The 27984-nt window shown below is 33.6% G+C and overlaps 1 protein-coding gene across 1 annotated transcript; it reads right to left on the bottom strand.

Annotated features, from left to right (window-relative positions):
* Positions 1-1535: 1535 nt before the first annotated feature.
* LOC117341699 lies at positions 1536-17681 on the bottom strand. Its single transcript, XM_033903556.1, has 6 exons — positions 16523-17681; positions 5828-6076; positions 5343-5414; positions 4595-4714; positions 3934-4044; positions 1536-1642 (listed from the first exon to the last, which is right to left on the bottom strand). Exons 1-6 carry the CDS (start codon positions 17661-17663, stop codon positions 1569-1571), a joined length of 1767 nt encoding a protein of 588 aa, XP_033759447.1. The 5' UTR covers positions 17664-17681; the 3' UTR covers positions 1536-1568.
* Positions 17682-27984: the final 10303 nt, after the last annotated feature.

Genomic DNA, 27984 nt, shown 5'->3' with positions numbered 1-27984 from the left:
CAATATTGAAAATAACAAATAAACTGGCACGATAAAATGCTTACTACCAATCACAGCATCGTACTTATTTATTGTGTCAGCATTCTATTTCGAAGTAATATATAATAAGCAGTCACTAGGTACAATGACATTATTTATGGCTTGGACGTCGGTGTTATCGACGCCATAGTTACCAGACTGAGGCTGCCCGGTCCCACTGTTCTTCCGTGGTTCCACTTGTTGAAGGTGAATATTAATGGTGTTTATGTTTCCGTGACCTATTAATAAATCTTTTCAGTTTTTATGAAAATCAAATTTCCTTAAGAATAGCAATATATTTATCAATTATGTTCAAGCTGCTTAACACATCAAATCTATACCAATAGATGTTGAATTAATTATCGACCAAATCACAGATTAAACATCATTAAACATCAAGACGCATACACAAGCTATAAAATATATAGATCGGGTTATGATCTATTTAGCATTTTCAAAGATTAGAAAGGATCCAACGGCACATTTAACTAACGAAATATAGTCATATACGTACATACAGAACTAAAACAATTTAGATACATATAATTTTACGTAAATACATATGACGTAAATGTATCTTAAGATGCAATCTGTAATAAATCAAACATTAATATTTACGTTTCCTATACTCTTACCAACAATTAATATGTGTCGAATATTGATCAAAGAATAAAAACGTAATAGAGATAGGAAACATAAAAAGGAGATACATAGGAATAAGACATTCGTATCAAACACATTTTATAAAAGCAAAGGTGCAGTGCAATGCAAAAACATAAGCGGAGTATACAATAATACCGTATATGGATATATAGAGATAATTAAATGATCAATTACATTAAAATGATATCAATATAACAATGCGTGTGGCCCTGAATATACGACTATATTAGTTTATGTTGAAATATTCTTAGAATTGAAAAAAAGATACATGGTATATCAACATTCATTAAGATAAAGTTCTCTATTTTTTCCATATTTCTCTGTATTAACTTTTAACGATACGGATGACCTTCTAGGAATACATCAACGATAGTCGTATAAACAGGGTCTATTAATATAAGGGGAATGACAGACACATGGATTACATGGTGAACATACCTATGGTAATAAGTAAAAAAGTCAGTACATCATGTGTGATTGTAACAGTATATAATGAAAATGAAATAATGATTCATGCCAAAACAATTACCTAGCAGAACGTTTGAATCATTTGTGATTTCAGATAATATATTTGGAAGAGGAAAACATTAACTGGCACGCCGAATACTAAGCATACAAATAACTGCCATACTAGTCCATTGCTGTAAAACATTATATTATGTTCGTGTTTGAAGATGTGGCAAATACATTTTCATAACTATGACAGATTTTTTATATTTTCAGCCATGATTCCAAACTAGTAAAGGTGATATTTTATCAAAGTTGGCATATTTATATGGATTTAAATGGATACCATGTGTTTTTCATGATAACTTTAAATGTAATTATATATTTTTTGCATCAGCATCTGATTTTTTAAGATGTTGAATGTTGTTTTGTTGTCGGTGTTATTTATAGTCCTTACCTCGTCCGGCTAGTGATTGGCCACTTCTACTTAATTGTGCATTAGTTGATGAAGATGCTGAAAAAAGAAGAAAAAAACTCAAAAATACAAAAAATAAAAATAGCTTTAACTGACGTTGATAGCTGGATATTCTTCGCTTCGCAAAAAGAGTGACTATTGATAAATACTGAATATACACAAGAATATGGTTTCTATTTTAAATTGACCATTTATTTTAAAAACTTATAATATTCCATATTGTGTTTCTACATCACTTTTTCTTTTTTTAAGTGAATATCAAATTCATTTGTGAAACCGTTGGCAATTTCTAATTATATTCACAGTGTAGTCCTACGAGTGAATGCGAGAGGGAAAGTTGTATTAAATGTTATAACGATAAAAAAACTAATCATTTTTTATTTATTACTTGGCATTTAAAGGTCACAAATATATCAATGGATAGCTCTATGTGATGGGTGTATGTCAAAGGGAGAATAATCTCCACCATACCAATTTCTATAATAATCATTCGTAAAAGTGAATTGCATAACTGCTGATTTTCCTCTTGTTTCTTTATTCACTATTCATATTAAAAAAAACATCTGTCTATAACATACTTTTGCAGTACTGTCAGCTTATACAAACAATTGGCTACTATTAAAACACTTCTCAGTAATGTATATACATGTAGTTTAACCTACAATCTACTACTTTTTGGAATACATTTATACTGTACCATTTGACAATGTTGTGTGTTCTATAATAAAAACTATCATATGTTGCTGTAAAATTGATGTATGTGTATACTACAAATGTACCATTATATACTGTATATGGAAAGGATGAATATGAAATATTTCAAAAATGAAAAACAATACTGAATAATTATCTTTTCTAAAACGCATCAAATACATTCAGAAATCATAACTAGCATAAGATACTATTCAATAGCTACACTTATTTTAGATGATGTGCATGTAATATATGTCGATGAATGTCTTTGGTAAATATACCAGTATGATATGTAGGCAGTGTGTCTAACAAAATATCATATATCGTTCTTATGAAATTCTGCTTCAACAGATGCGCGCGGGTTATATTATATGCTAAATATAAAATAATTAACCTACTTAAGTCATACCAGTGTCACATTCAGTAAAACTCATTGTACAAAAAGACAATGGAATGGAACCATTAAGGTTCGTTTGTTCTGCATGAAATTATATTCGAAATTGAATCTATAATTTTCGATTAAAAATTGTACTCGTGTACAATTCTGAGCAAAAACCTGCACGACTTTAATCAATAAATCACTGCGGCACACCTACATATCCATACTTGTGCATAGGTACATCAAAAAAGCGATCAATCATTTTCATTTTGTCATCACTTTTATTAACATTTTATTACATTCTTTTTTACAATTGTAACATAAAATATCATTTTATAGAAATTGATTGAAGGTTATCTATTTGCATACTTTGAAGTCGGAACCATATGATCATAAGAGTTTCCACACAGAATAATTATGAAGTTAGGAGCGAATCGGCATGCAAAGTAATCAGTTTGCACCTACAGATGCATATGATACCGTGTTACATGATTCATTACACTGAATTTAATGGTCCGCTTTTCATTTCATTTCAAGAAAACTCAATGACATGATACATCAGCATAACAATAAGACAGTGGAATGCACATCTATATGGATCCTCTCCTAAATATATATTAGATTTTTATATTAGGTTAAGAAAGGGGAAACTGCTCTTGTAAAATAAAATAATGCTAATTTCAAGTGATTAATGCTTGGATACTTTCATATGAATATTTGCCATGCTATTCGGTAGCCGCTTTGACCAAAACACCCCTGATATAAGTTATTTTTGTAACAGCTGACACAACAGGTATAAAGTGAACGTTGATAAGAATCAGAAACTATTAATAGATTACTATCTGGGTACTTGCTGGATAATTATGATATTCCTATCCTTGTTAAATGATGTGACGTTTATAAGTTTCTTTTCGTGTTGTGTGTATAGAATTTATGAACATTGCACGTATTATTTTTTTATATAGTTTTTGTGTATAGAATGCATGTGCATTTCACATGTTATTTGTACATAACGTGTGTAGAATGCGTGTACATTGCACATGTTATTTTCATAATATAAGTAAACAATTTATGTACATTGCAGGTGTTATTAGTACATTATGTTATAGAATACGTGAACATTGAACGTTATTTTTATATCTAATATAGACACTTATTTCGAACTCATATGAAATAAATAAAATAAATAAAAATGTATTGGGATTTGTAAACGCTGATATTCACATCAAGACGTATAACGAGGAAAATAGATACTTACATGACTCAGCTGCTAAAGAGGCTAACAGTCTGATTGATTTATCATGTAACTTTTTAAGCTCTGCTTCTTTTTCTTCATTAAAGAAGTGGTTTCGGAATTCCATGTTCCCCTCTGAAATTAAAGTTAAAAAATGAAGCATTGGTCTCAAAACGAGTATAATCTCGCACATGCGTATTTTCTATAGGAAAAAAAATTAAAATCTTAATTATTGCGGATAAATATCAGAATCACGATAATTTTAATCACAATCAATTATTTATAACATGTCTCCGTTTATTCAGTGGCTTAAACAGGTCGCAGAAACAAATCCTCTTTGCCAGTTATATGTAAGTACAAATGTAGTTGGAAACCCTCGAAAACGGCTACATGTTGGTTTCGGTAGGGTTTGTCATACCCTCCTCTAGTTCAGATCTGTTTCACATTCTCAGAATGAAACTAGGAATTTCAACAAGCATAGACTTCATTTTCATATTGCAAAAAGAAATAGAAGATTTCTTAATAATATCATGAAGTCAACAATGAAACTTTTCCGTTGCCTTCATCAATTTTCATCTTGTTTTACAAGCCCTAACTAACGTCGACAAAACCCTCATTTGGTTTATCATTACCGGCATTGAAAATACTTATCAACGTAACAGACAGGGAATTGCTACTTTCTAACCTCTCATAGATTTAACGAGATCATCAATGATTGTTTTTGTTGCTTTTTCATCCAGACCGTAGCTTTTTCCTAGTGTCATCAGGTTGCTGTGGATTTGTGGTGTTAGACTGACACCAAATCCTAAGTAAATAAATAAATAAGTCAACAATTACACATAAAAATTAATCCACTCGTACAACACTTGAGAATATGGCAATTTACTAGATTTTTCTCTCTCTTTTTTTTGCGAAGGGGCCATTTGTGTTTTCTCAGATTTGTCTTAGTCATAGAAATTAGTCGTAGAAATTTCAGTTTTTATTAAAACTTCAAAATTGAAAACTTAAAGCGATAAGTTCCGGAACGAAAAGTGAGTTTTGATAATTCTATGCCAGGCCGTTGTTTCCACGATTAAATTCTTTTGACAATTGTAAACAGTAGCCTATATTTTTCAAATTAATTTCAGTAATGTAAACAAAAACAAATAGTTATCTACCAATACCATTTAGTAATAAATACAAAATATGCATATAAAAATTGACAAGTATTATCAAATAATAAATTATTAATTACACCTGCCACTTTAACTCTGCAGATATCAGAGCAGAACGACTTTCAATTTAGCTGCCTGATCATCTTCTATTATTACAGTTACTCAAACTAATTATCAGAATATGAAAGATTATTTTGGTGGATTTCCCTATGTCCGAGTGAGGTGACCTGCGAAATCTGATGGGTGTCAAATGTAAAGGGTTGCTCTAATATATTGTACCTCCATTCCCCAGTTTCCTCCTCAGCGTATTCACAGAGTTGGAGCTTGACTGAGTAAACGTTGATTGACTCCCTATTAACAAACAAATCAGAATGACATGTGTACATACATATATGTTACTCATTGAGTCATTAATTCTAAACTATATTCACTTTCTCAGAGCCATATCAACCAACGATGGATCACATTTCACATGTCCCTAGAATGGATGAATCTTACATAGCTCATTATAATGTTTATAGATACACAATTAATTAGAGATGTTTATAACACGACGTGTTTTATAGCACTGATGGGCAAAGTGAAATATTCAGATACAGTAATTACTTGTTTCTGTGCTCTAACTTTGAGAAAAGAATTTACTAATCAGGTATTTGATAGTAAAATAAAGTGTCTTGTAAACGAATGAAAACATTTTGATTTTTTTTTTTTTTTTTTTTTGTCCTAAGGTTTAAAAAAAAAGTTGCAAAATGTGGTTATGATACCTGTACGTGTGTTCGGTGCTGCTGCTGATTCTCTCACATACGAATCATGTCTTGTCACTTTTACAGTCCTCAACTTCTTTGCAGCCATTCTTGCAGCTTTTTCTGCGGCCGCCTTTGCAGCTTTCCTTGCAGCCTTCTTTGCAGCCTTCTTTGCAGCCTTCTTTGCAGCTTTCTTTTCAGCCCTTCTTCGTTCTAGCTTCAATTTCAATTCCTGTCGCCTTCTCGTTTTGCTCGATTTTGTCTTAGAGCCTGAAATATGATGGTATTTATAGACAGGATCATATTGTAATGACAGGTTCTAACTTTGATGACAGGATATCCTTCCTTATGACATTGAAATAAACGCATAAGCTCAGCGCCATATCCAGATTAACTTAATCAGTAATCATATGGTAAAAGGACAAGAGAAAATACCGACTTTATTACAAAAAATCTTATTCAACATCGATACAACGAGGACAAAATAAAAACAAAGATATAAATTTGCCCGGAGTCACTTGTAAACGTAAAAGGAAATAATGACTATTCGTTCAGGAAGGGTAAGTGTCTTGTTTCATCCATTGACTACACCGCCATACAAATCTAGGTCAAATCCGCATATTGCATATACAATATTTTCATATAAGATCGAAACCTTGTGTTGTGTTTTCCTGTCAGATCTGTCACAGAAATCGTGATAATTGGAGGAAAAAAAGTCTTGTAAATAATGTAGGCAGGGGGAAAAGGGGTGTTACAGTCTACAAATGGAAATTTGAATATTGGAAAATAAAAAGCATCATGATTATCATACAGCTTAGTGTTAAGCTGTTCCAGTTGGTCACGTTGGAAGTAAAGACCCGGATATAGTTTTACTATGGACGTTTAATATGTTTCTGTCATAACATGTGTGATACGCTTCGTAATAGACTTAATGTGTATGCATTTGTAATCTGCATTGGTTGGAGAAGATATAACATAAATAATGTACATAATAACATTCAATATGACTGTCTGTCAATCTAACCTAGATGTGAGAGAAGATACTCTTTCGGTTTGGCTGCGAATTGAAGCAACGCACTGTTGAGATAGGTATATACACTTTGTATAGCAAAAATGGACAAATCATTTACCCTGAGGGCAGGATATCCTTTAAAATAAAAATAGAGGGTAATTAATAAGTAAATCGTTGAATACTTATTAATTCAACATTTAAACTGTAATTTATTGAAAATATTGTGCTTATATTCAATGGCGTTTTCTTAATCTATGAAAGGATCATGCATTTTTAGCTCACCTGGACCGGAGGTCCGGTGAGCTTATGTCATGGCGCAGCGTCCGTCGTCCGTCCGTCCGTCAACATTTACTTCAAATCCCTACTAGTCAAGAAGAACTTATTGGATTTTGACCAAATTTGGCCAGAAACATCCTTGGCAGAAGGGGAACAGATTTTGTATAAATGGTGACTTTGACCCCCGAGGGGCCAAAGGGGCGGGACCCAATAGGGGAAATAGAGGTAATTCCTTTAAATCGCTACTAGTCAAGAAGTTCCTATTGGATTTGAACCCAACTTGGTCAGAGACATCCTTGAGGGAAGGGAAACAGATTTTGCATAAATGGTGACGCTGACCCACGAGGGGCCAAAGGGGCGGGGCCCAATAGGGGAAATAGAGGTAATTCCTTTAAATCGCTACTTGTCATAAAGTTATGAATGGATTTTAACCCAATTTGGTCAGAATCATCCTTGAGGAAAGAGGAACAGATTTTGCATAAATGGTGGATCTGACCCCCGAGGAGCCAAAGGGGCGGGGCCCAATAGGGGAAATAGAGGTAATTCCTTTAAATCGCTACTTGTCATTAAGTTATAAATGGATTTGAACCCAATTTGGTCAGAAACATCCTTGGGGGAAGGGAAACACATTTTGCATAAATGGTGACTCTGACCCTAAAGGGGCCAAAGGGGCGGGCCCAATAGGGGAAATAGAGGTAATTCATTTAAATCGCTACTTGTCATAAAGTTATGAATGGATTTTAATCCAATTTGGTCAGAAACATCCTTGGGGGAGGGGGAACAGATTTTGCATAAATGGTGGCTCTGACCATAACGGGGCCGAAGGGGCGGGGCCCAATAGGGGAAATAGAGGTAATTCCTTTAAATCGCTACTTGTCATAAAGTTATGAATGAATTTGAACCCAATTTGGTCAGAAATATCCTTGGCAGAACGGGAACAGATTTTGCATAAATGGTGACTGTGACCCCCGAGGGGCCAAATGGGCGGGGCCCAATAGGGTAAATAGAGGTAATTCCTTTAAATCGCTACTAGTCATTAAGTTATGAATGGATTTTAACCCAATTTGGTCAGAGACATCCTTGGGGGGAGGGGAACAGATTTTGCATAAATGGTGACTCTGACCCCCGAGGGGCCAAAGGGGCGGGGCCCAATAGGGGAAATAGAGGTAATTCATTTAAATCGTTACTAGTCATTAGGTTATGAATGGATTTGAACCAAATTTGGTCAGAAACATCCTTAGGGGAAGGGAAACAGATTTTGCATAAATGGTGATTCTGACCATAACGGGGCCAAAGGGGCGGGCCCAATAGGGGAAAAAGAGGTAATTCGTTTAAATCGCTACTTGTCATAAAGTTATGAATGGATTTGAACCCAATTTGGTCAGAAATATCCTTGGCAGAAGGGGAACAGATTTTGCATAAATGGTGACTGTGACCCTCGAGGGGCCAAATGGGCGGGGCCCAATAAGGGAAATAGAGGTAATTCCTTCAAATCGCTACTAGTCATTAAGTTATGAATGGATTTTAACCCAATTTGGTCAGAGACATCCTTGGGGGAAGGGAAACACATTTTGCATAAATGGTGACTCTGACCCTAAAGGGGCCAAAGGGGCGGGCCCAATAGGGGAAATAGAGGTAATTCATTTAAATCGCTACTTGTCATAAAGTTATGAATGGATTTTAATCCAATTTGGTCAGAAACATCCTTGGGGGAAGGGGAACAGATTTTGCATAAATGGTGGCTCTGACCATAACGGGGCCGAAGGGGCGGGGCCCAATAGGGGAAATAGAGGTAATTCCTTTAAATCGCTACTTGTCATAAAGTTATGAATGAATTTGAACCCAATTTGGTCAGAAATATCCTTGGCAGAACGGGAACAGATTTTGCATAAATGGTGACTGTGACCCCCGAGGGGCCAAATGGGCGGGGCCCAATAGGGTAAATAGAGGTAATTCCTTTAAATCGCTACTAGTCATTAAGTTATGAATGGATTTTAACCCAATTTAGTCAGAGACATCCTTGGGGGGAGGGGAACAGATTTTGCATAAATGGTGACTCTGACCCCCGAGGGGCCAAAGGGGCGGGGCCCAATAGGGGAAATAGAGGTAATTCCTTTAAATCGTTACTAGTCATTAGGTTATGAATGGATTTGAACCAAATTTGGTCAGAAACATCCTTAGGGGAAGGGAAACAGATTTTGCATAAATGGTGATTCTGACCATAACGGGGCCAAAGGGGCGGGCCCAATAGGGGAAAAAGAGGTAATTCGTTTAAATCGCTACTTGTCATAAAGTTATGAATGGATTTGAACCCAATTTGGTCAGAAATATCCTTGGCAGAAGGGGAACAGATTTTGCATAAATGGTGACTGTGACCCCCGAGGGGCCAAATGGGCGGGGCCCAATAAGGGAAATAGAGGTAATTCCTTCAAATCGCTACTAGTCATTAAGTTATGAATGGATTTTAACCCAATTTGGTCAGAGACATCCTTGGGGGGAGGGGAACAGATTTTGCATAAATGGTGACTCTGACCCCCCCGAGGGGCCAAAAGGGTGGAAAAGGGGGAAATAGAGGCAATTCCTTTAAATCGCTACTAGTTATAAAGTGATGAATGCATGCATGTTCTAAAAACAATTATTGAGGTCTTTCAGACCTTTAGAGAGTCTGGACTTCATTAATCTTTAAATCAGTTCGGATTCCCACACTATAACCATAGATAGCATTGTTAGAGATTTACAAATAAAACAAATTCAATATGAACATTATTTTGACATTTGGTCTAATCCAACCAGGTGAGCGATACAGGCCCCATGGGCCTCTTGTTGTGTTACATTTTAAGAAATATTCAAATCCGAGCATATTTCTATATTTATCTTATTTAAACGTTTTATTGGTTATAAATCTTTTTATTGTTAAGTTTGACAAATATTGCAAATTAGCATACTGTTTTTATTTAATATTTAGGAGAGAGGCGTCCTTAATTCTACAAAAATGTGGTTAGGCAAAGTCCATGTTACGGAAATCATTTAACTTGTCAGGAAATATAAAGAAATAAAAAGATAAAAATAATTAAGAAATTTCTCGTCATTGTCTTTTTCAAACAAATAGTTTATGTTTTGTTGGAACGTGCAATACATATCTTATGTACTTTATACTTGGTCATATACACTAATTATTATATGACAATTACACTTGATGAATTTCACGCCTGAAATACGTCACGCCCAAATAGTTATGATCTGATATTGTTATTGTGATTGATGAATATCATAACGTAGTATATTGTATACTCATACTGACTGTTAATTAGTTATTCACTCTTGACACCAACAATCATCAACTGCATAAAACTTTTTGCTTACACTATCTACAACTTAACATATAAAACAAGAATAAATTGATTAATGACACTATGTAAACAACTCAAGAAAAGTTATTTGGTGTCAGATAAAAACAAAACGCACATTTACGTCTAATTGTAGTGTTTGTACTTAATTGATTTTTTCAAAATAAAAAGACGATAAATGAAAAAAATGGGTTTTTTTCTTTTCGCGCCCATGTTTTAGGGGACTGTCAAATTCAAACAAATTTAAACTAGCGCACCGACATTATTTGTTATAGAAATACTATGTAAAGAATTAATCATATCAATCATAATTTAGCGCATGGCTTCCAGCGCGAGATATTGCTAAAATAAGATTACCGCTAAATTGTGTACGTTTACATTAGTTATGCGTATATGATTTTGAGGTTTGGGGACCTTTGATCACATCGCTGTATATAATTTAGAGGTTTAAGAGTGTGTGTTGCTACTACTCCTTTATATAAATTAGTATTGGCCACAACAGTCATGACGAGGATAACAGGGTTAGGCTGACACACTAAATATATACTGTACAGGAAATAAAATCGTAGTAATCTATTTAGAAACAATGCTTGTCAAAATCCATCGATGTAATATTCAAATCAGTCACGCAAATCCATAATAATGACATCATTTGATGGTTTATATTTGAAGGCTTTAAATCATATCTTCTTTATCGATAGTCTGTGGTTCATTTTGCCCTATGATTTATATAACTTTTATAATACTGACTTATCTCTATCCAAAACGTAAATTCCGTTAATTTCCTTGACATGTTTATTATCTGTCCGTAATAATCTTTGGTATAGGTTTCAGTTTTAATACATTAATCGTCACTTTTCGAGCACATAAGATATGAAATATTAGTGATATTTTATTTTTTTTCGAAAACGTATTCGTTAGAATTTGAAGATGGAAATAAATCAAGTTTTACGAACGAAATTAAAAGTAGTACGAGCAAGATCTAAGTGATAGTTGTCCTCCAAAAGTCAGAATGATAAGTGTTAAAAACATGATAAAATGCCGACGTAATTACGAAATCATAGTTCTATCCTAGGGCATAGGACATCTATACGAAATTAATCAAAAATTGAAACCTCACTTCTTAACCAAAAAGATGAAAAGAGTGACAAATATGTGAATAAATGGCCATAAGAATTACCATCTTGGTCTAAATATATATTTATATCAACTGGCGCCTAAGTTACTGTAAATCACTTATATTTCGCGTGGGATTTATTTTCGCGAGGAGAGTCAAACGCGAATTCAAATCCCTCGCGAATATTTATATAAGAATGACAAGAATAAGTGGCATCCATTTTGAATATACCGTAATCTTTGGTTGGTGAACAGACATCGCCGTAAAAGTAATAATAGAATGATAAATCAAATACTTATATCAGAGTGTAATTTTATATCACAAAACACTATATGAACGGACGTGATAGCTTTATTTGCATTGAAAACAACTCAATTCACTCTCCACATGGAAATATCGCCGACCTGGTAACGTCATTCGCGAATTTAAAGTCATTTTGATATCAGAATTCGCGAAATTATGTATTCGCGAATAAGTCAAATGAGATGAGTTCGCGAAATTAAGTACTCGCGAAATATAAGTGATTTACAGTATTTGAATTAAAATAGATTTATATACACAAGTTTGCATACTCCATAGCATCACGACAACCTCGCAGCAAGTGGTAGAAAAGTCCAAAGCAAGGATACGAGCAGACTTATATCTTATGATAAATACATTGAAGTTCAGTTCCGAAAACATAGGCTACCCTTGTCTATCATATAATACCTGTCGATTCAAAGAAACTATCATGCTAATAAAACATGGACATTTTCTTTGTTAAAAATGGATCCTATGTTCTGACCAGGTTAACAACATCGGGTATAGTTAATTCATAACCAATCTACGGATAATAAAATATATGTGACAGATTATTCCCAGAACTTATTTTGCTGCCCTATCTAACTTTCGGTTGCCTAACTATTACAGATTGTAATCGAAATATAAGCAATCCAAACATTAAACGATATCTGTCATTTATCAATATCTAAAACAAGTTTAAGACTACAATTTATCATCAAAAGTATTATTATTATTAGAAAACATTTTTGTAATATTATATAGCTTTGTTAATGACTTATCATACTCATTCATTATCATATATAAAGTAGATTTGCGATATGGTAGAATGTAAAGAATAATCTTTTCCCTTTAAGTAATAGCGATCAATTTTCATCGCTTTGGAGCGTGAAAGTGAATGTCTATTACAGACATGATTTGAATAAATGCTTCATTACAGGGTTTCTATGCCTGGATCATTCATACAAGTTATCTACGCCTCCTCGCCTCATGTTTATTTATAGTCAACATGTATTAAGTAATAAAACATACAGTATACATTATTGCCCTCTTGATTTGTCTATCTGACGTAGTCATTTTCCCCGAGGGCGTAGTCCAAGGGGAATATGCTGCTGAGGAAAGACAAAACTTCATCTCACCCTGCAAAGAGGGCCGTAAATTGTTTATTATGATATTTTAAAACATGATAAGTCAAGTACAAACAACAAATTAAATTTAAAAAAATAATTTAATGCTGATAATGCAAGTTAAAAAAAGCTTTCGTTTTCAAATGAAAAAAAAAACAACAAAATTTGAAATGGTTTGGAGATGTTCTCTGTGATACATATATATCTTCCAGTCATCGTTTCCAGGGAAGTGGCATACATTTTAGGTGACGTTTTCGTGGATACCAGACTGGGGATTTGTGCCTTTAAAAGCGCGCATGCACGTGAGACCGACTATTATCATATCAATATCAGTGCAACGCGACACTTTAAAAAACGTTACGAAACACATGCTTGCCTTTTTGGTTTTCTTCTTAATAGCAGAGACCATGGACACGGGCTTTGAAGAGGTAAAATAATAAATGGGTGCAATTGTTTTTCAGGAAATAATTGAAAAATTCACTGACACATTATATATACATTTACGTTCTCTATGAATAGTGTAACCAAGTGCACATGGCAAAAAAGTAGTGTCAACACATTTAAAAGAATGCAAACCTTACCTTGGTTTATGCAATGTACATGGATGAAATACATTCCTGCATGAGTTAAAGACTTTTTCATTTCCAGTAAATTCCAGTAGTAACATATCGCTTCAACGCACAATAGTATACATATATCTAGCACGTGCATATTTGACATGTAATATTACAAGCGAGTATATGACATTCGTAACACCTCACTCAATTTCTGAATGGAAAGAAATGTGTTTAATGCAAACTGCTCTATTTTAGTTGTTTTGCCTATTATTTTATTTTGTACATAATTTGGGATGTTAACTGGTAAGTACTGACCACCTTCATACACCACTGTCACGTTCTCAGGTGAGTGCACTTATTTTCAGAAGAGGGGTCGTCGGGTCACGTGTGTTTACGATACTCAGTGCATGCAGTTGCACGTCAAGCGTTCAATGTTAGAGTGGAGACTGGTTTGACGGGTATCGCGCTTTTATAGGCACTGGTCCCCAGTCTCGTATCCATGCAGACTAAAATGACAGCCACTTTTTTTGGAAACGGTGACAGGGAATATCTCCAAAAAATATTTTTTTCTTATTTCAAAGCAAAAGCTTTTTAATTTGCGTTGTCAGCTTTAATAACATTTTTACAAGTTCATTAAATTGCATATTTTGGCCATTTTTTTTTTATTAAACCAAGCTTAAGGTTTTTATTTTCATTTGGTTAACAAAACAAAATGACCAGAACGGAACGACAACTCTTGCTGGAATCAGAGAGAGGGTTGTCATGAGGGCATGCGCTCAATGGAAATATGTTCTATTTCCCTAGCTCATGCAGTTCAGGGAAATACGATATTTTACTTCCCTGTCACGTGATGCGTTTCAGCTAATCACAGGCACTGTTATAAACATGAGGTATAATAAATGCATTTACCGTCTCTACTGTGACTAGTTTTATTTCGTTCATAAAAGACAATATTTAACAAATTCATTCGCTTACACTTTTAGCAGGAAACATTTTCTGAAACAGTGTCTTCGTGTTCGTTATTATGATATATGAATAGATTTAGTATCTCATGGCCAGTGTTTGATTTCATGCATTATTTATCATTTTATATAATGTAATGTAAGTGTATGCACATTGTGTTACAGGTGATAAGGTATTATTAAATTATTTGATGATGATTGATCGTTGCCCTTTTTGTCGCCATCAGTTATAATGCAATACTTCTAATTACATACTAAGAAAAAAAACAGTTTCCGGAAAAACGTAAATCAATATTACAAAATTTGATTAATCAGCAATCAGAATTTATGACACATAAATATACATGATATGAAGTTATTGATAAACGAGGAATTGTTGCAAGATTTGCTCTTTTCTTTAAATATATGTTGTGTCATATAGTGACTGTGTTCTGTATATTCTAACAGCTGTTTTGATTGATAATGTCAACAAATGTTCCTTTAAGACGTTTTGGTGTACAAAAACCACTTGTCTGATAAAACAAAGCATCTTGTTGTTGTATTAAAGGTAAATCTACTGCCATTAATACACCTTTTATAAATGAAGTCTTACATGGATATTATATTGATCATACACTCTCATTTGTGTAAGTTGAAAATTACTTCAAGAAAAGAATACAATAATGTAACGTTGCCAAAGTAAATGGACTGACTTTATGATGGAATTTCCTACTAAGATTTTCTTTATCTTACAGGTATTTCAAACAAAAACTACATGTGGCATTTGAGAAATAATATATATATATACATAAGAAGGAATCTCATGATTCAGTTTAGTGTTATCAAAATATAAGAAAAATACAATATGTATCATAGATTTCCTGAAGAAGAAATAATTATATTATCTGTGAAGAATTACGATTAATAGTTATATTCACTTCAAAACTGCTGCTCTGTCGTACATATCGACATATCCTGCCGGTTTAACAACATTTCCAATGGGTGATCATTATATAATCTTACTATCGAAAACATCGTTTACAAGTTCGTAAACATCTACTTTGACGCGTAGGAATACATTGTTCCTTTGGCATCACGGCAAGCCGGACCGGTGCACACATGCGCAATTAGTGTGAATGCGCAACAGCTATTTCCGTTTCTGTTTCGACTTTTTTCCAATAAAATATTAATTGAATATGGTAGAATTAACTAAAATATAATAACGAAAAAATAAAATGTTCGAAATATCAGGAATCGAATGAAAAGCGATGTTAATGTGGAACTATATTTTATTTATTCCTTTGGTTGACAACCAAATTAGAATCAGCTATTTAGCGGTTCCATCAATTGTCCGGCTGTTACGTCTATTCGTATAACGCCGAAAAGAGAACGCCGATTTAATTGTTATTGCATTTAATAAAACACAGGTTAAAATGTAAATATAAGGTATAATACTTGTTTTTTTTTATCCTTTAATGGTGTGCACAATTGATGATATTTGTAACAAAATGCAGTTTACACACCAGTAAACGGTAAAAACAAGGATTATTCATTAAATGCGATGGTTGTATATGGCTGTTTATATGTGTATATAGCCATTTTGTCTTTTATTTTATTCCATCTTTTTCTTCGGTAATAAAAGGCTAGCTAGCCGGTGTAGATGTGTGTAAATTTTTGAAATTTGATCAATCGAATGTTGATTTCTTTTTTTATTGTCAGATATGGGTAGAGATGAGGATGTCTAACCGAGATTCACGCTCATTGACAGACATGCTCATAACTTATAATCATGCCTAATGGACAACTATGTCGTTTACTTCCGCGTTCCTAGGTGTTCCTCTTTTCTATCAATGTTTCGGTATAAAGAGAAAATTCATATTGGCGCTAAACATTGGTTCTGATTTGAAAAAAATAATCTAACTAAATAAGACTAACTTTCCGTATACATGAATTATATATGCAATTGCAGTTAATATGTAAAGATAACCATTTTTTTTGTTTAATGTATTTATAAATAATCAGACTGCTCATTATTCAGATTAATAAATATATCGCCTCACCTTTAGGTTTGAAGATGTTTTCCGATTCTATCGTGGAGGATATTGTGTTAGTCGCTATGAATCCATCATTCTGGCTTGTCATGACAGAGTTCGATTGGGCAGTGTTACCATTCCCTGGTCTTTGTTTCAGAAAATCTGGTAGAGTGAATCCATTTGAAGAAGTACTTCCTTCTGATACCATTCCTTGGGTAAAGTCGCCGCCTTCCCCACCAACAAAGGCGCTGCCACTGGTTGTCCCAGCTAATGATCTAGACGACTGGCCAACGAAACCATTGCCAAGTCCAAGGCTATTTCCTGACATTGATTCCCGAGTAAGGCCACCGTTTGACCCAATGAATGATCCAGATGACCGGCCAATGAAACCATTGCCAAGTCCAAGGCTACTTCCCGACCTTGTTTCCTGAGTAAGGCCACTGTTTGACCCAATTAATGATCCAGACTGGCCAATGAAACCATGTTCAAGTCCAAGGCTACTTTTCGACCCTGAATCCTGTGTAAGGCCACTGTTTGACCCAATGAAGGATCCAGACTGGCCAAGGAAACCATTTCCAAGTCCAAGGCTACTTCCCGACCTTGATTCCTGAGTAAGGCCACTGTTTGACCCAATGAAGGATCTAGACTGGCCAATGAAACCATTTTCAAGTCCAAGACTACCTCCTGACATTGATTCTTGAGTAAGGCCACTGATAGCCCCAATACCTGCCATAGACTGACTTCCACTTGATCCAGTATTCCCAACGGCAATTACGGACTGGGCCTGGCTTGGTGCCGTAGTAATTTTAGACCCTTGCATAGACCGGCTCCACTGGGCGGGTATGGCTAGCCTCCAAACGCTACTGCCACTACTGGATGGTAAGGCTCTAGCAGCTACATTTGCTGTACCTACGTTAGCTGCCAATGTCGCAAAACCAGGTATTAGGGACGAAGAACCAAAACGTTGAGATGTAAAAGTTGTTGTTGGATTTATTACGGACATGGTTTGGGCAATCGGAGTAATACGTCGTATTTGTCCTTGTTGAAATGTGCGATATGGTGATACAACGCCATTTGTATGGGGAAGAAGAGTGATTGATGGAGAACTGAGACTTGTTATACCGGGGAATCTTACGAAAGGCCGAACCAATGTCTGTGCTGGCCGCATGTAATTAAATGGCTGGCCACTCACCGTCAGCACTGTAACAAAAACATACGTGGTATTAATACAACTTCAATATTCTAAATACAATGTATGTTAACTAAGCAAAAGTAGACAAACCTCAAAACTACATCGTGCCATTATTGAAGTAAAGTAATTTTTTTTTTTTTTTTTTTTCAATTTTCGGCACTTGTATTTATATATTTATGAAATGGGATAATGATCAACGATTGATTTTCGCATTCATGAGCGTTCTATCCATTGTATGATTACGACAATATGGCGCTATACATCTGAATTTATGCATGTACTTACTTATAAGCGAAGATTTACCTGGGTTTGCTTTCATGGAGTATATTTAATGACAGATTTTTTGAGCATACATTTCCAGAAATGGCAAATATTGGTTGATATAACGAGATTCCTAAAACTAGGATGATTAAGGTGAGTAGAATTACCACAGTAATTGTTACGATATGTATACAGCTCCTTAGTGGTATCAAGAATACTGGGTAGTTGTTTACCGATAGATTTATTTATATATTATACAATTATCAGAATGTTACGCAAATGTAACAAGAACGATTTAATTATTTATGTTTAAAAATACGGCTGCATTTTCATATTCCTAATGAAATGCACATCAGACGTAAAAACAAGTTTAGGAATATTTAAAGTCAGATGAACATGTATCTGATTGAAATTGAAGACTGCACAAGTAAGATAAGCCGGAATTTCAAATATGTTAAAATGAGATTATTTTAAATATAAACCACAGTGTCTTGGATGTTTTTTTGACAAAACAAACTCTGACAACACTGAAAAAAATGAAAATAAATCGAATCATATATCATAACATCAAAACCTTACCCAGGCAAAATACTGCGAAGAACACCCTCATCGTGGCAGTCGCGTGATGAGAGTTCGATGGTTTCCTCTTCACTAAAGCACGAATTTTCTTTGCCTTTCCACTTATCAGTCACACGCCGAAGTCATTAGCATAACTGACAAGATATAGGTATTGTTACAATAGGCTTTTGTCACTGTATATGAAGTATGGCTTTATATGTTAGCACAGTTCAGTGAAGTTAATTGGTGTGACGGTGTAGTTTTATAACAGAGATTGTATATAAAGACTCCACTGACGTTATACCACAGGTATTTTAACATCCCACTTATACTATTGTTAATAATAGGCCCACTCGTCATGTTAATTAGTGCATTTTAATGATTTGTACCTGTAAGTATTCTAGACATTTTGAAATGGAATGGTAATATTGTAGAATTGAAGTGTGCTGTTCTGGCGATACATGTTTTATTTTCGAGGACGAGTGTCAAGAATACACCTTAAGTAAGAAAACAAAGAACAGAAAGACAGAGTAACAAGGACAGAAAGTACTTAAGATAACAAGTGTTGTAATGGAGACATTGTATCTATTTTGGTCCCTTCAATGTCAACTAAATAGGACACTGAGGAAATCCCTGATTTTTCAAAAGGTCCATTTTGAGTCGCCTTCTACGATAAACATGCTATGAAACACAGCGGGTATTATTAGTGGGCTCTCAAATGTCACCTGGAAAGAAAACAAAATAGAAACCCACCGCGTCCCAGCATTGGGCTCAAAACATTGGTCGCCTATAAGGAAACAACCAACCCATTGAACCAATAGACTTTTAAAACATCCCCTGTGTATAGAAAGTTGAGCCAAGGGTAAAATGTTTGGCAGCCACTGATTGGCCAGTATGTTATTAAAGGGACATCACGGTAAAAACGTTGTAATTTTCAATGAATGTACGTGTTTTGTTCCTTTCCAGTTATGTTTCTGTGCTGTCCCAATGTTCACAGTCGATCCTCATGTCCAGCTTGACCACTTGATTTAGTTGGGAATCCCCCTCTAAATTTAGCGCGGAAATTATTTTTAAATCATCACGTAACTGTTTTGAAATCGAGGCAACACAAACACACGATAGTTTACAAGGCGAATTGGATTAATTGGACAACGATATTATACAGTGGTTTAAATGTTAAATAACACGTTCTGTATATATTCCGGCACATATATTTATGTGTAAATAAGTGTAAACACCGTATAGTATAGTGACAGTAGCGATGTACTGGTACAGACTGTATAAATATTACCGAGTTGTGTAAATATTACCGAGATTGTCATGACCTACTATCCAGCAATCAAGCAGAATACGAGCAGCGTCCGTATTACTGCTGTTTTCATGTTTGAACTGTATTGTACTGCTTCCCCAATTTAATTCTAGGATTGTGTTTGACCCATTTTCCAATTATTCTCTTCATTGCGGAAGCTGTTATCGTTTTCAACCGCAGTCGATTCACATTGGAAGCCATTTTTGTTTTCAGGTGTTTTAGTGTGATGTGCGCATGCGTGTTATCGTATATGTCACAAAATTTGCATATTCAGACTATTGATCAACGAATTGTGATAACCTTTTTATAATTAATAATTGATGTTTTTTATATACATATATCATCAAATTCGAATGGTTATTGTTCATAAGGATATTTTTTTTAAAGATATACCCAATAATATGAAAAAATACAAAATTAAAATTGGTTTACCGTGATGTCCCTTTAAGTAACAAAATAGATATGTAGCCTAATAGGTAACTATCCATAAAAAATGTTGATATAAATTTCGTAAGGCCGATTGATTTTCCCCCAAACGTAAAGGTCATAACAATTAACAGGTAAACATTTCAGATTTTTGATAATTTTTGCTGCGAAATTCACCCATTTTCAAGATGGCTACCCTGGAAAAAAATTGAGCTGAAGGACCCAACTTCCCTTTTTTTCATATGAGACCCTAAACTTCTGTTATAAACCATAATTGCCATATTGAATTCAAGAACTTTAATGATCTACTCCAAAACGTTAACACTAAAGTATATGGAAAAGCAATTGGTTGGTTCGTCCCTATAACTACATACAGTAAGCTACACCAGACATTTCCCCCTGCTACACTGGTTATAACGAAACATGATCATTTAACCATACAATTTAAAATGTTTCTACATTTAAGGTTTTGTTAGTCCTCACAACGACATTTGTTACGATGAGAAACTTTAAAATTAATGACCTGCACATAAGTTTACAGGTGATGATTGATGTGCTCGTTTTATTCATTGTAGACTCCGCCGTGAATAAAAACAAAACGATGGCGAGAATCCCTAACAATGTTAATGATTCTTAGTTTACCAGAAACATCACCTGTGTACCTTTACTTTAAAGATGTATGAAGTATGTAAAAGTTTATAAGCTGGGCAATAAGGAGAATACTTGTGTTGTATGTAATGACTTAGGCAAGGTAATGCAATGATAATGATAAGATTGAGGTATCTTAGAAAGACGTTGCGGATCAACTCTTCTGTTACATATCCTGACTATAGTGTCATCGCCTTTAGATTAAATAATGATAAACTGTGTTCTTCTTACCATCAGACTTGCGAAGATATTGCGAAGATATTGTTGTCCTATTGAAATAAAACATGTTCAGTACTTGTTATTTTCCTTCTAATTATTAACATTTTAAAAGATTACGATTTTGATTTTTCTGGCGTATTTTCAGAATTACTATATTTTTGTCTCCTAGAGTCATATATGAGTGCGAGACACTAGTGTGGTGAAATACTGTATATCATCCGTGTCTTTTGGAAAATATGTGGCAAGCTCTGCAGATAAACTTAAAGTCGACGATGTTTATCGTTAAGTTGCACCCCGTTCGAATACCTAAGTTGGCAAAGAATATATACTTATTCAGTATCACATAATGTCATGTTTATATCATAATAGACATTGACCATATATGCTTACATTGTACTCAGGTGTATTTTCAGAATAAGTATTTTACTGTACTTTATTTCAATAAAAATTACCAGCAGATAACTTGATATCTGTCATATCCACGAATATTTATTTCTCTTTTGAATAATGATCATTTGTATCTATATTCTTTAAATTACAATGAAAAGAAAATAACATAAAAAAAACTCCATTTATAAGTTTATATCATGTTTTTTTCATAATAAAAATAGCAATTCCTAACATAGCCATGTTTCTTTACTTCTTACAGCGATACAGATACTAAACAGTCATACCCTAAACGCCGAAGTATAAGCTGACCTAAACATTAAGCCTATCCAGAAGATAAGTCTACATTTAGCTTTATACTAGCAAAATTAACTTGAAAATACGCCTTGTTTGAAAAAAACGTGTTTCTTAAAAATAGAAAAGAAAATATGATATTCGATAGATTACATAGGGTCTGCTTAGAAAAGATAATGTGTTATCATTGATATTTCAATATAAACTGTCTAAATATTCCTACCATATTGAAACGAAATTTGGGGATAGTACCTTTACCATCGGTCTGTATATATAGGTCTTACGTTACAGACCATAGGAGTTATGGACTGTCATATTCCATCATATTGCACAGAATATTAGCCCCATTCGAAATTAGGTCTTTACTCACAAATGAGCCTGTATCTTCCTACTATTGAGGAAAATGGGCTGCGTCATATTTTCAAATTTAACGAGTATACAGTATTTAGAATATATAATATATCGAAACACTTACATGTTTGAGAAACACTTAATTGTTTCACTTAATTTAACAGCCTTCTTGGTGTCATATCTGCTTAATCCTCACCCTGTCAACTATGTAAACGAACTTAACGCTTGCGTTTTTGTACAGGTATGTATGTGATTTTATGATAGATGTTAGATGATGCTGTGGGAAAATGTTTTTCTTCTAAAATTCCGAAACTTCATGGTGAAAAAACATACGTTACTTTGATTGATTATTACAAATATTTCAAACATAACTGAACATGTGACGTTAATGTCGTTAATGTCGAAATTATACGTCATCAAAGCAATGACGACATGCAGAAATATACTGACAAATGCTTACCCTCTCCCAATGCATACTCAATGTACAGAGAATGTCTAATGTTTTGACTAGCATACCATATTCAACTGACCCTAAGGTATCTTCTAGCAAAATATTTTGCGTATCACTGATAAGTCCTCCATATACACATGCATGTATAATATAGTATAATGATTTAGATAATAAAATTGATGTCTGGTAGATTATTGGTTTGAACTGTTTATGATATATAACTGTCAAATTGAATATAGTACATATGACATTCAGTATACATGCATGCATATATGATATCTTTTCATTCATGATAATATTCAACATTTTCATCATCAGATATTAAAATGTAATATGTAAGAACTACTACATAAACTACCATGAGTTATTAACATATAATAAAAAAACTAAGTGAATCAGAATATCCTTTAGAATGATGCAAGCGAAATTTTAAATTTTTGATTCGCCTTTTTCAGTTACCTTAAAGACTGACATGTTGCATTTCGGAAATGTGAAACATAAATTAGATATATTACAATTGAAAACAATAAAAAGAACTGTTGAAATGATGTCATTTGACAAATCAGTATCTTATTAACAAGACGCTTATTATACCCCGCATGTGGCAATCCATTCAATGCATCTTTTTCCACATTGCAATGTTTTTCGTCAGTTCGAATCATTAATGAAGACAAAGAGTCGTGTGCATAAGATTAGTTGGTATATTAAAATTTCAAAATTAATTACTGTCGTTTTATACGGTTAATCTACTCCACTATATAACTGGGTGTGTGCCTATTGCACCTGTGACCACAACTCACGGCAGTACCACTCATCCACTATCATTTGACAGGTGTAATACTAAGGTGTGCTAATAGCATTCTTTCTGAATACAAACGATATCGGCGCATGATTAGCATGCAAAGACAATCAATTAAAATAATGTAATTAATATTTGAAATTGCTCGTTACCCCTGTAACAATTATACTCATACAGTTACTAGTTGAGATAACACTGGAAAATATCACTGTCACTTCACGGAAAAATTGTATTATAGTAATATGGAATATGGAATCTCCACCCCGAGGGATGATATTTTTGGTTGTCTAGCCCGAGGCTATGTTGAGGTAAAGACAATCAAGAACATCATCTCCGGAGTTAGATGTTTCTCTTTACGCGCTCAAGGTTGGGTATTATTTTTCTCCTGTTGGATTTTTCATCACGCAAGGTCGAGTTGTTCTAATGTTGATTTCATCTACATTTGTGTAATTGTTGCTGTGACGTCACTGTATTGTCACCAGGACGTCATTTTATTGTTGAAAGAGCGTGTGATATGTGATTCCCTTAGAAAAAAACAGAGATATCATAACCTACAGGATGAGAGCAATCTGTAAAAAAAAATAAGATAGGAGTGAAATCTGCGATCGATGGAAGCAAAAAATATGTTAGATAATATGAATAATTAAATAAATATATTGCTGATCAAAGTGCAAAAACACTTTATCGCGTCTCTCTATTGGAACTAACGTATACGTGACTTTTACATCATTCAAGACATGGATGTCTGAGTCTTGTAAATGTATATTTCAGACTTGACTTTTTTTTACAAGAAAACGTTTGCATGTAAGGTATACCTATTCAGTGTCGAAGGTTTATATGGGAAAATGTTATCCCGTATAAACGCACTCAGTGACCCCAGACAATGCGATGGTAGAATCGATCTAAGTATTTGTCCTCCGTATTAGGTTTATGTTCCATATGCTATACGTATAAGCATAGGCAAAATTCACCGTCAGCTTACCCGTCGCAAGCTCCTGGTTCTGTTCACCTCGAATGTATTAATGACAGATTCTTCTAAACATACCTATTATCTTAGCCATATTTGACCATGGGTTTATTGAATGTGAGCTAAAATCACGAGTTCGTTGTCTTGTCGGTTTTCCCTGTGTATTCCAATACCTTACATCCTCCTTTTAAATTCAAATTGATGATACTGATCAATAGCATGAATATCTGGAATATCTAATGTTGGAGCGAAGATATCTTCACTCATCAATTTGCTTATGTCATCTTGTTGTTTTCAAACTTTTTCAAATACCAAAGTCAGCGCTGAATCTAGGAGGGTTGACTGACAAATATAGCTCATGATAGCGTAGAATCTCCATTGTGTCAGATGTATATAAAGTAAGAGATGAAAGCAACCGTATCGTGTTTTCTGTCCTAGTCGTGGGATGAACGTGTCAGAAATTCTGACAAGTTTGATGTTAAATGTTCACTTAATACTGACACGAACATATAAATCAGTCAACCTTAGTCGAATATATAGGTGTTTCCCTTTCTTATAATACGTACTTTCTTTGAAATATTAGGTATGGATTTAAAAGGATCCATTCATGTCTAAATATTGTGCTATGTACTTGTTGTAAACATGTAGAGGAAATAATAGTTTATTTCTTAAAGCGTGTTTACATAAATCAGTGCATCATCTTTAACCTTGGCAGTTTTATGTTGACAGTTGCATCATTGTCTATTGTTTACTAAACATCTATATTGAAAGATACCTGTAAATGTGGTATGTTGAATGTAAACTACTTCGGCTGTGAAACATTTTACGAAAATAGATACAAATGATATATGTGGTGAGTTGGGAGAAAATAATCCATTTTAGTGTCGGTGTCAGTGTCGTGCCGAAACTATTCCGTCACATGATATTTTCACTTTATATTTCCTATATTTGACAAATAAATGTAAGTTGTTATAACTTGCTCTGAAATTGTTGTAAGATAAATGAAGCGTTTTCTTTAATTGCTATATTTTTTTTATTTCTTCTGTTTTTTTAATGGATGGGAATTCCATAAACATGTCGAAATTTGTAAGCTCTTCCACCTGAACGGAAAATTATACAAATGTCATCAGAGACATAAGCAAATGATTATCTATAGCTATATATGATTTTTTTTAATAAGTGTCTTTGAAAAACCAATGTCATATTCCAAATATAATTGTAAGATTTCTTTCGTTATTGAAAAAAATATATATAAAAAACATGATGATTATATACAGATTAATTCATTAATGTTTGTACGAAGAAGACTATGCTAATGTTAATGTTTATTTAACTAACTACGATGGATGATTGCTATGTTCTGAACCTCATATTGTAGGATTTGAATTTTGCCAAACATATTGTATTATTTTTCAACATAATCCCATTCAGTATATATACACTTTTGCCAGCGGTGTTTAAGGACCAGAATGCCACTTTTATAGAACTCCTTTTCTTGGCTGTTCAGAAAGTCATCCACTGCATGTATGACAATATATCAATCATCCCTGGCATTTGGTCATTTACTCTAATACTCATTATCGATGTTGTAATGATATGCAACCTTTGCAATACATATAATTTATGATAGAGTCATTTCCAAATGTGTTTGATTTGTATATATATATATATAAACTACCTAAATGAGCACGCTTTATTCACGATATTTAGCCCAGTCGCTGATTTATAGCTAATCTTCATGCTAATGTATTAAAAATACTCACAATACATACAGATAATGTACTAATTGGGACACGAATTTATTGTCGTGTATCCATGTTAAATTACGGATTGGCCTAGTTAACACATCTAGCAAATAGTTATATATTTTTTTATGATGACGATACATCACAGCGTTATATGGAGAACTGTGTGTGTATATAATACAAAATATGTATGTGGTATTCCTAAGAGTTATTCAAAAAAAATGAAGGTTGCCTCTGAAACTAGACTGTATAGTACTAGTTTTCTATTCTTTTATATAGTTGTGTTGTTATTACTTTTATGAGGGTGTACTTTATTTCCTCTATTTAAATAAAATTTATATTTAATGTATTCTTAAAGAAATTATAATTACTATTCTCTGTACTCTGATTGGTCAACAATATCAAAGAAAAAGAAAACTAAATGGAATGAGATATTTCTTTTATTTTCTATTAAATTGTTTAATTGTTGATTTTATTTTAATATTGATTTGAATGAAGTAAATACCAATAACAACCGGAGACAAAACAAATTTAAGCTTTTATCGATATCCAACTTTATGTATTGTGTGATCTAATGGTACAATATTGACCTAGTGGTATTTGTAAAGGTCAAGAAATAAGCGTTTTTAGTTCTTAATGTTAGTTCCTTGATTATGGCAGTACAACCTCAATTTTTGTATTGGCTGGTCACATTCAATCAAACTAAAACAGTCTCTAATTGTAAGCAAAAACGTACTAGACCCATTAATTCGCCAGAGTTAATGAACAATACAGTCGTATCCAATGTAACGTTTCATAAGCATGTGTGTGTATACGTGTCCTCTAATTATAACTGGGTTGATCACATTGAATACATTTTAAAGAAAACCTCCAAACCTCTATGTAAAATTAGGAAAATGAAATATGTTCTTGATAGAAACTCTGTACAGACTCTATATATGTCTTTCATAAGACCAATATTAGAATATGCTGATATCATTTGGGATGCACTACCACGAAGTCTAATAAACAGATTAGAGCAAGTTCAAGATGAGGCTGGCAGAATTGTGACAGGCGCTACCAAACTTGATATCATAGAATTGTTATAGTATGGCTTGTGCTGGGGAAAAATTATCAGATCTCAGGAAAAATTATAAAATTGTCCAATTTAACAAAAAATTAATTCTTTATTCTAAAAGGTTTGACAATCAAATGGAATCTGTGTACGTGATAATTATAAAGTATTATGTTCAATCAACTCGCAACTAATTGTTCGCTATATATGTTCCACTAATATTCTTTAACTGACATTTCATTCCTTGAATGTACATCTGTTTTAATACATTTTCATTTATAGTTGTACCTTTATTCACTATGAATTATTCAGCAGTGTTGTGACTTGACCACTATGCTTGATAAACTTATGACTTCTGGGGAAGATGGATTGAAATAAGAGTCAAACTTGTTTCCAGTTACTTTTGCAAATTATGAACTGATATGTTTGTATGCAATGTCTATGGATTAAATGAAAATACTGTTTAAGCTAACTCTCGTTTTTTGGTGTTTTGTTTGGATTATATATTTTTGTATATCTCAAATTGGTTGAATAATATTATTTGTTATAAAGTTTTATTTTAACCGCATGATACATTTCTGAAAAAAGACGTTATTGATAGGATTGTGATGGATATCTATTTTCATTACCTTTCATTCAAATAAGTTATATATGTTTTAGGCTGGTGATATAGTCTCATAGTACCTGTGTGGATATCACACTTCCCGAATCGAATAGAATCCAGACAGCTAATATAAGACAATATTACCTACCTAAATAACTACCTTCCTGATACCTAAATAACTACAAAATGTGCTTTGATAAATTTTATGAAGGTATTTGAAAAGT

This window comes from Pecten maximus, chromosome 14 (genome assembly GCF_902652985.1).
Source record: "Pecten maximus chromosome 14, xPecMax1.1, whole genome shotgun sequence".
Lineage (NCBI taxonomy): Eukaryota > Metazoa > Mollusca > Bivalvia > Pectinida > Pectinidae > Pecten > Pecten maximus.
The sequence above is the reverse complement of the archived record's forward strand: the minus strand, read 5'-3'. Positions and strand labels throughout refer to the sequence as shown.

Coding starts and splice junctions, on each gene's coding strand:
- LOC117341699 (XM_033903556.1), bottom strand. CDS start 17,663: ATGCGGCCAGCACAGACATTGGTTCGGCCTTTCGTAAGATTCCCCGGT. Junction 5,415..5,827: donor AGCACCGAACACACGTACAG/GTATCATAACCA, acceptor GTTTGTTAATAG/GGAGTCAATCAACGTTTACT. Junction 1,643..3,933: donor CTCTTTAGCAGCTGAGTCAT/GTAAGTATCTAT, acceptor TTCTTTTTTCAG/CATCTTCATCAACTAATGCA.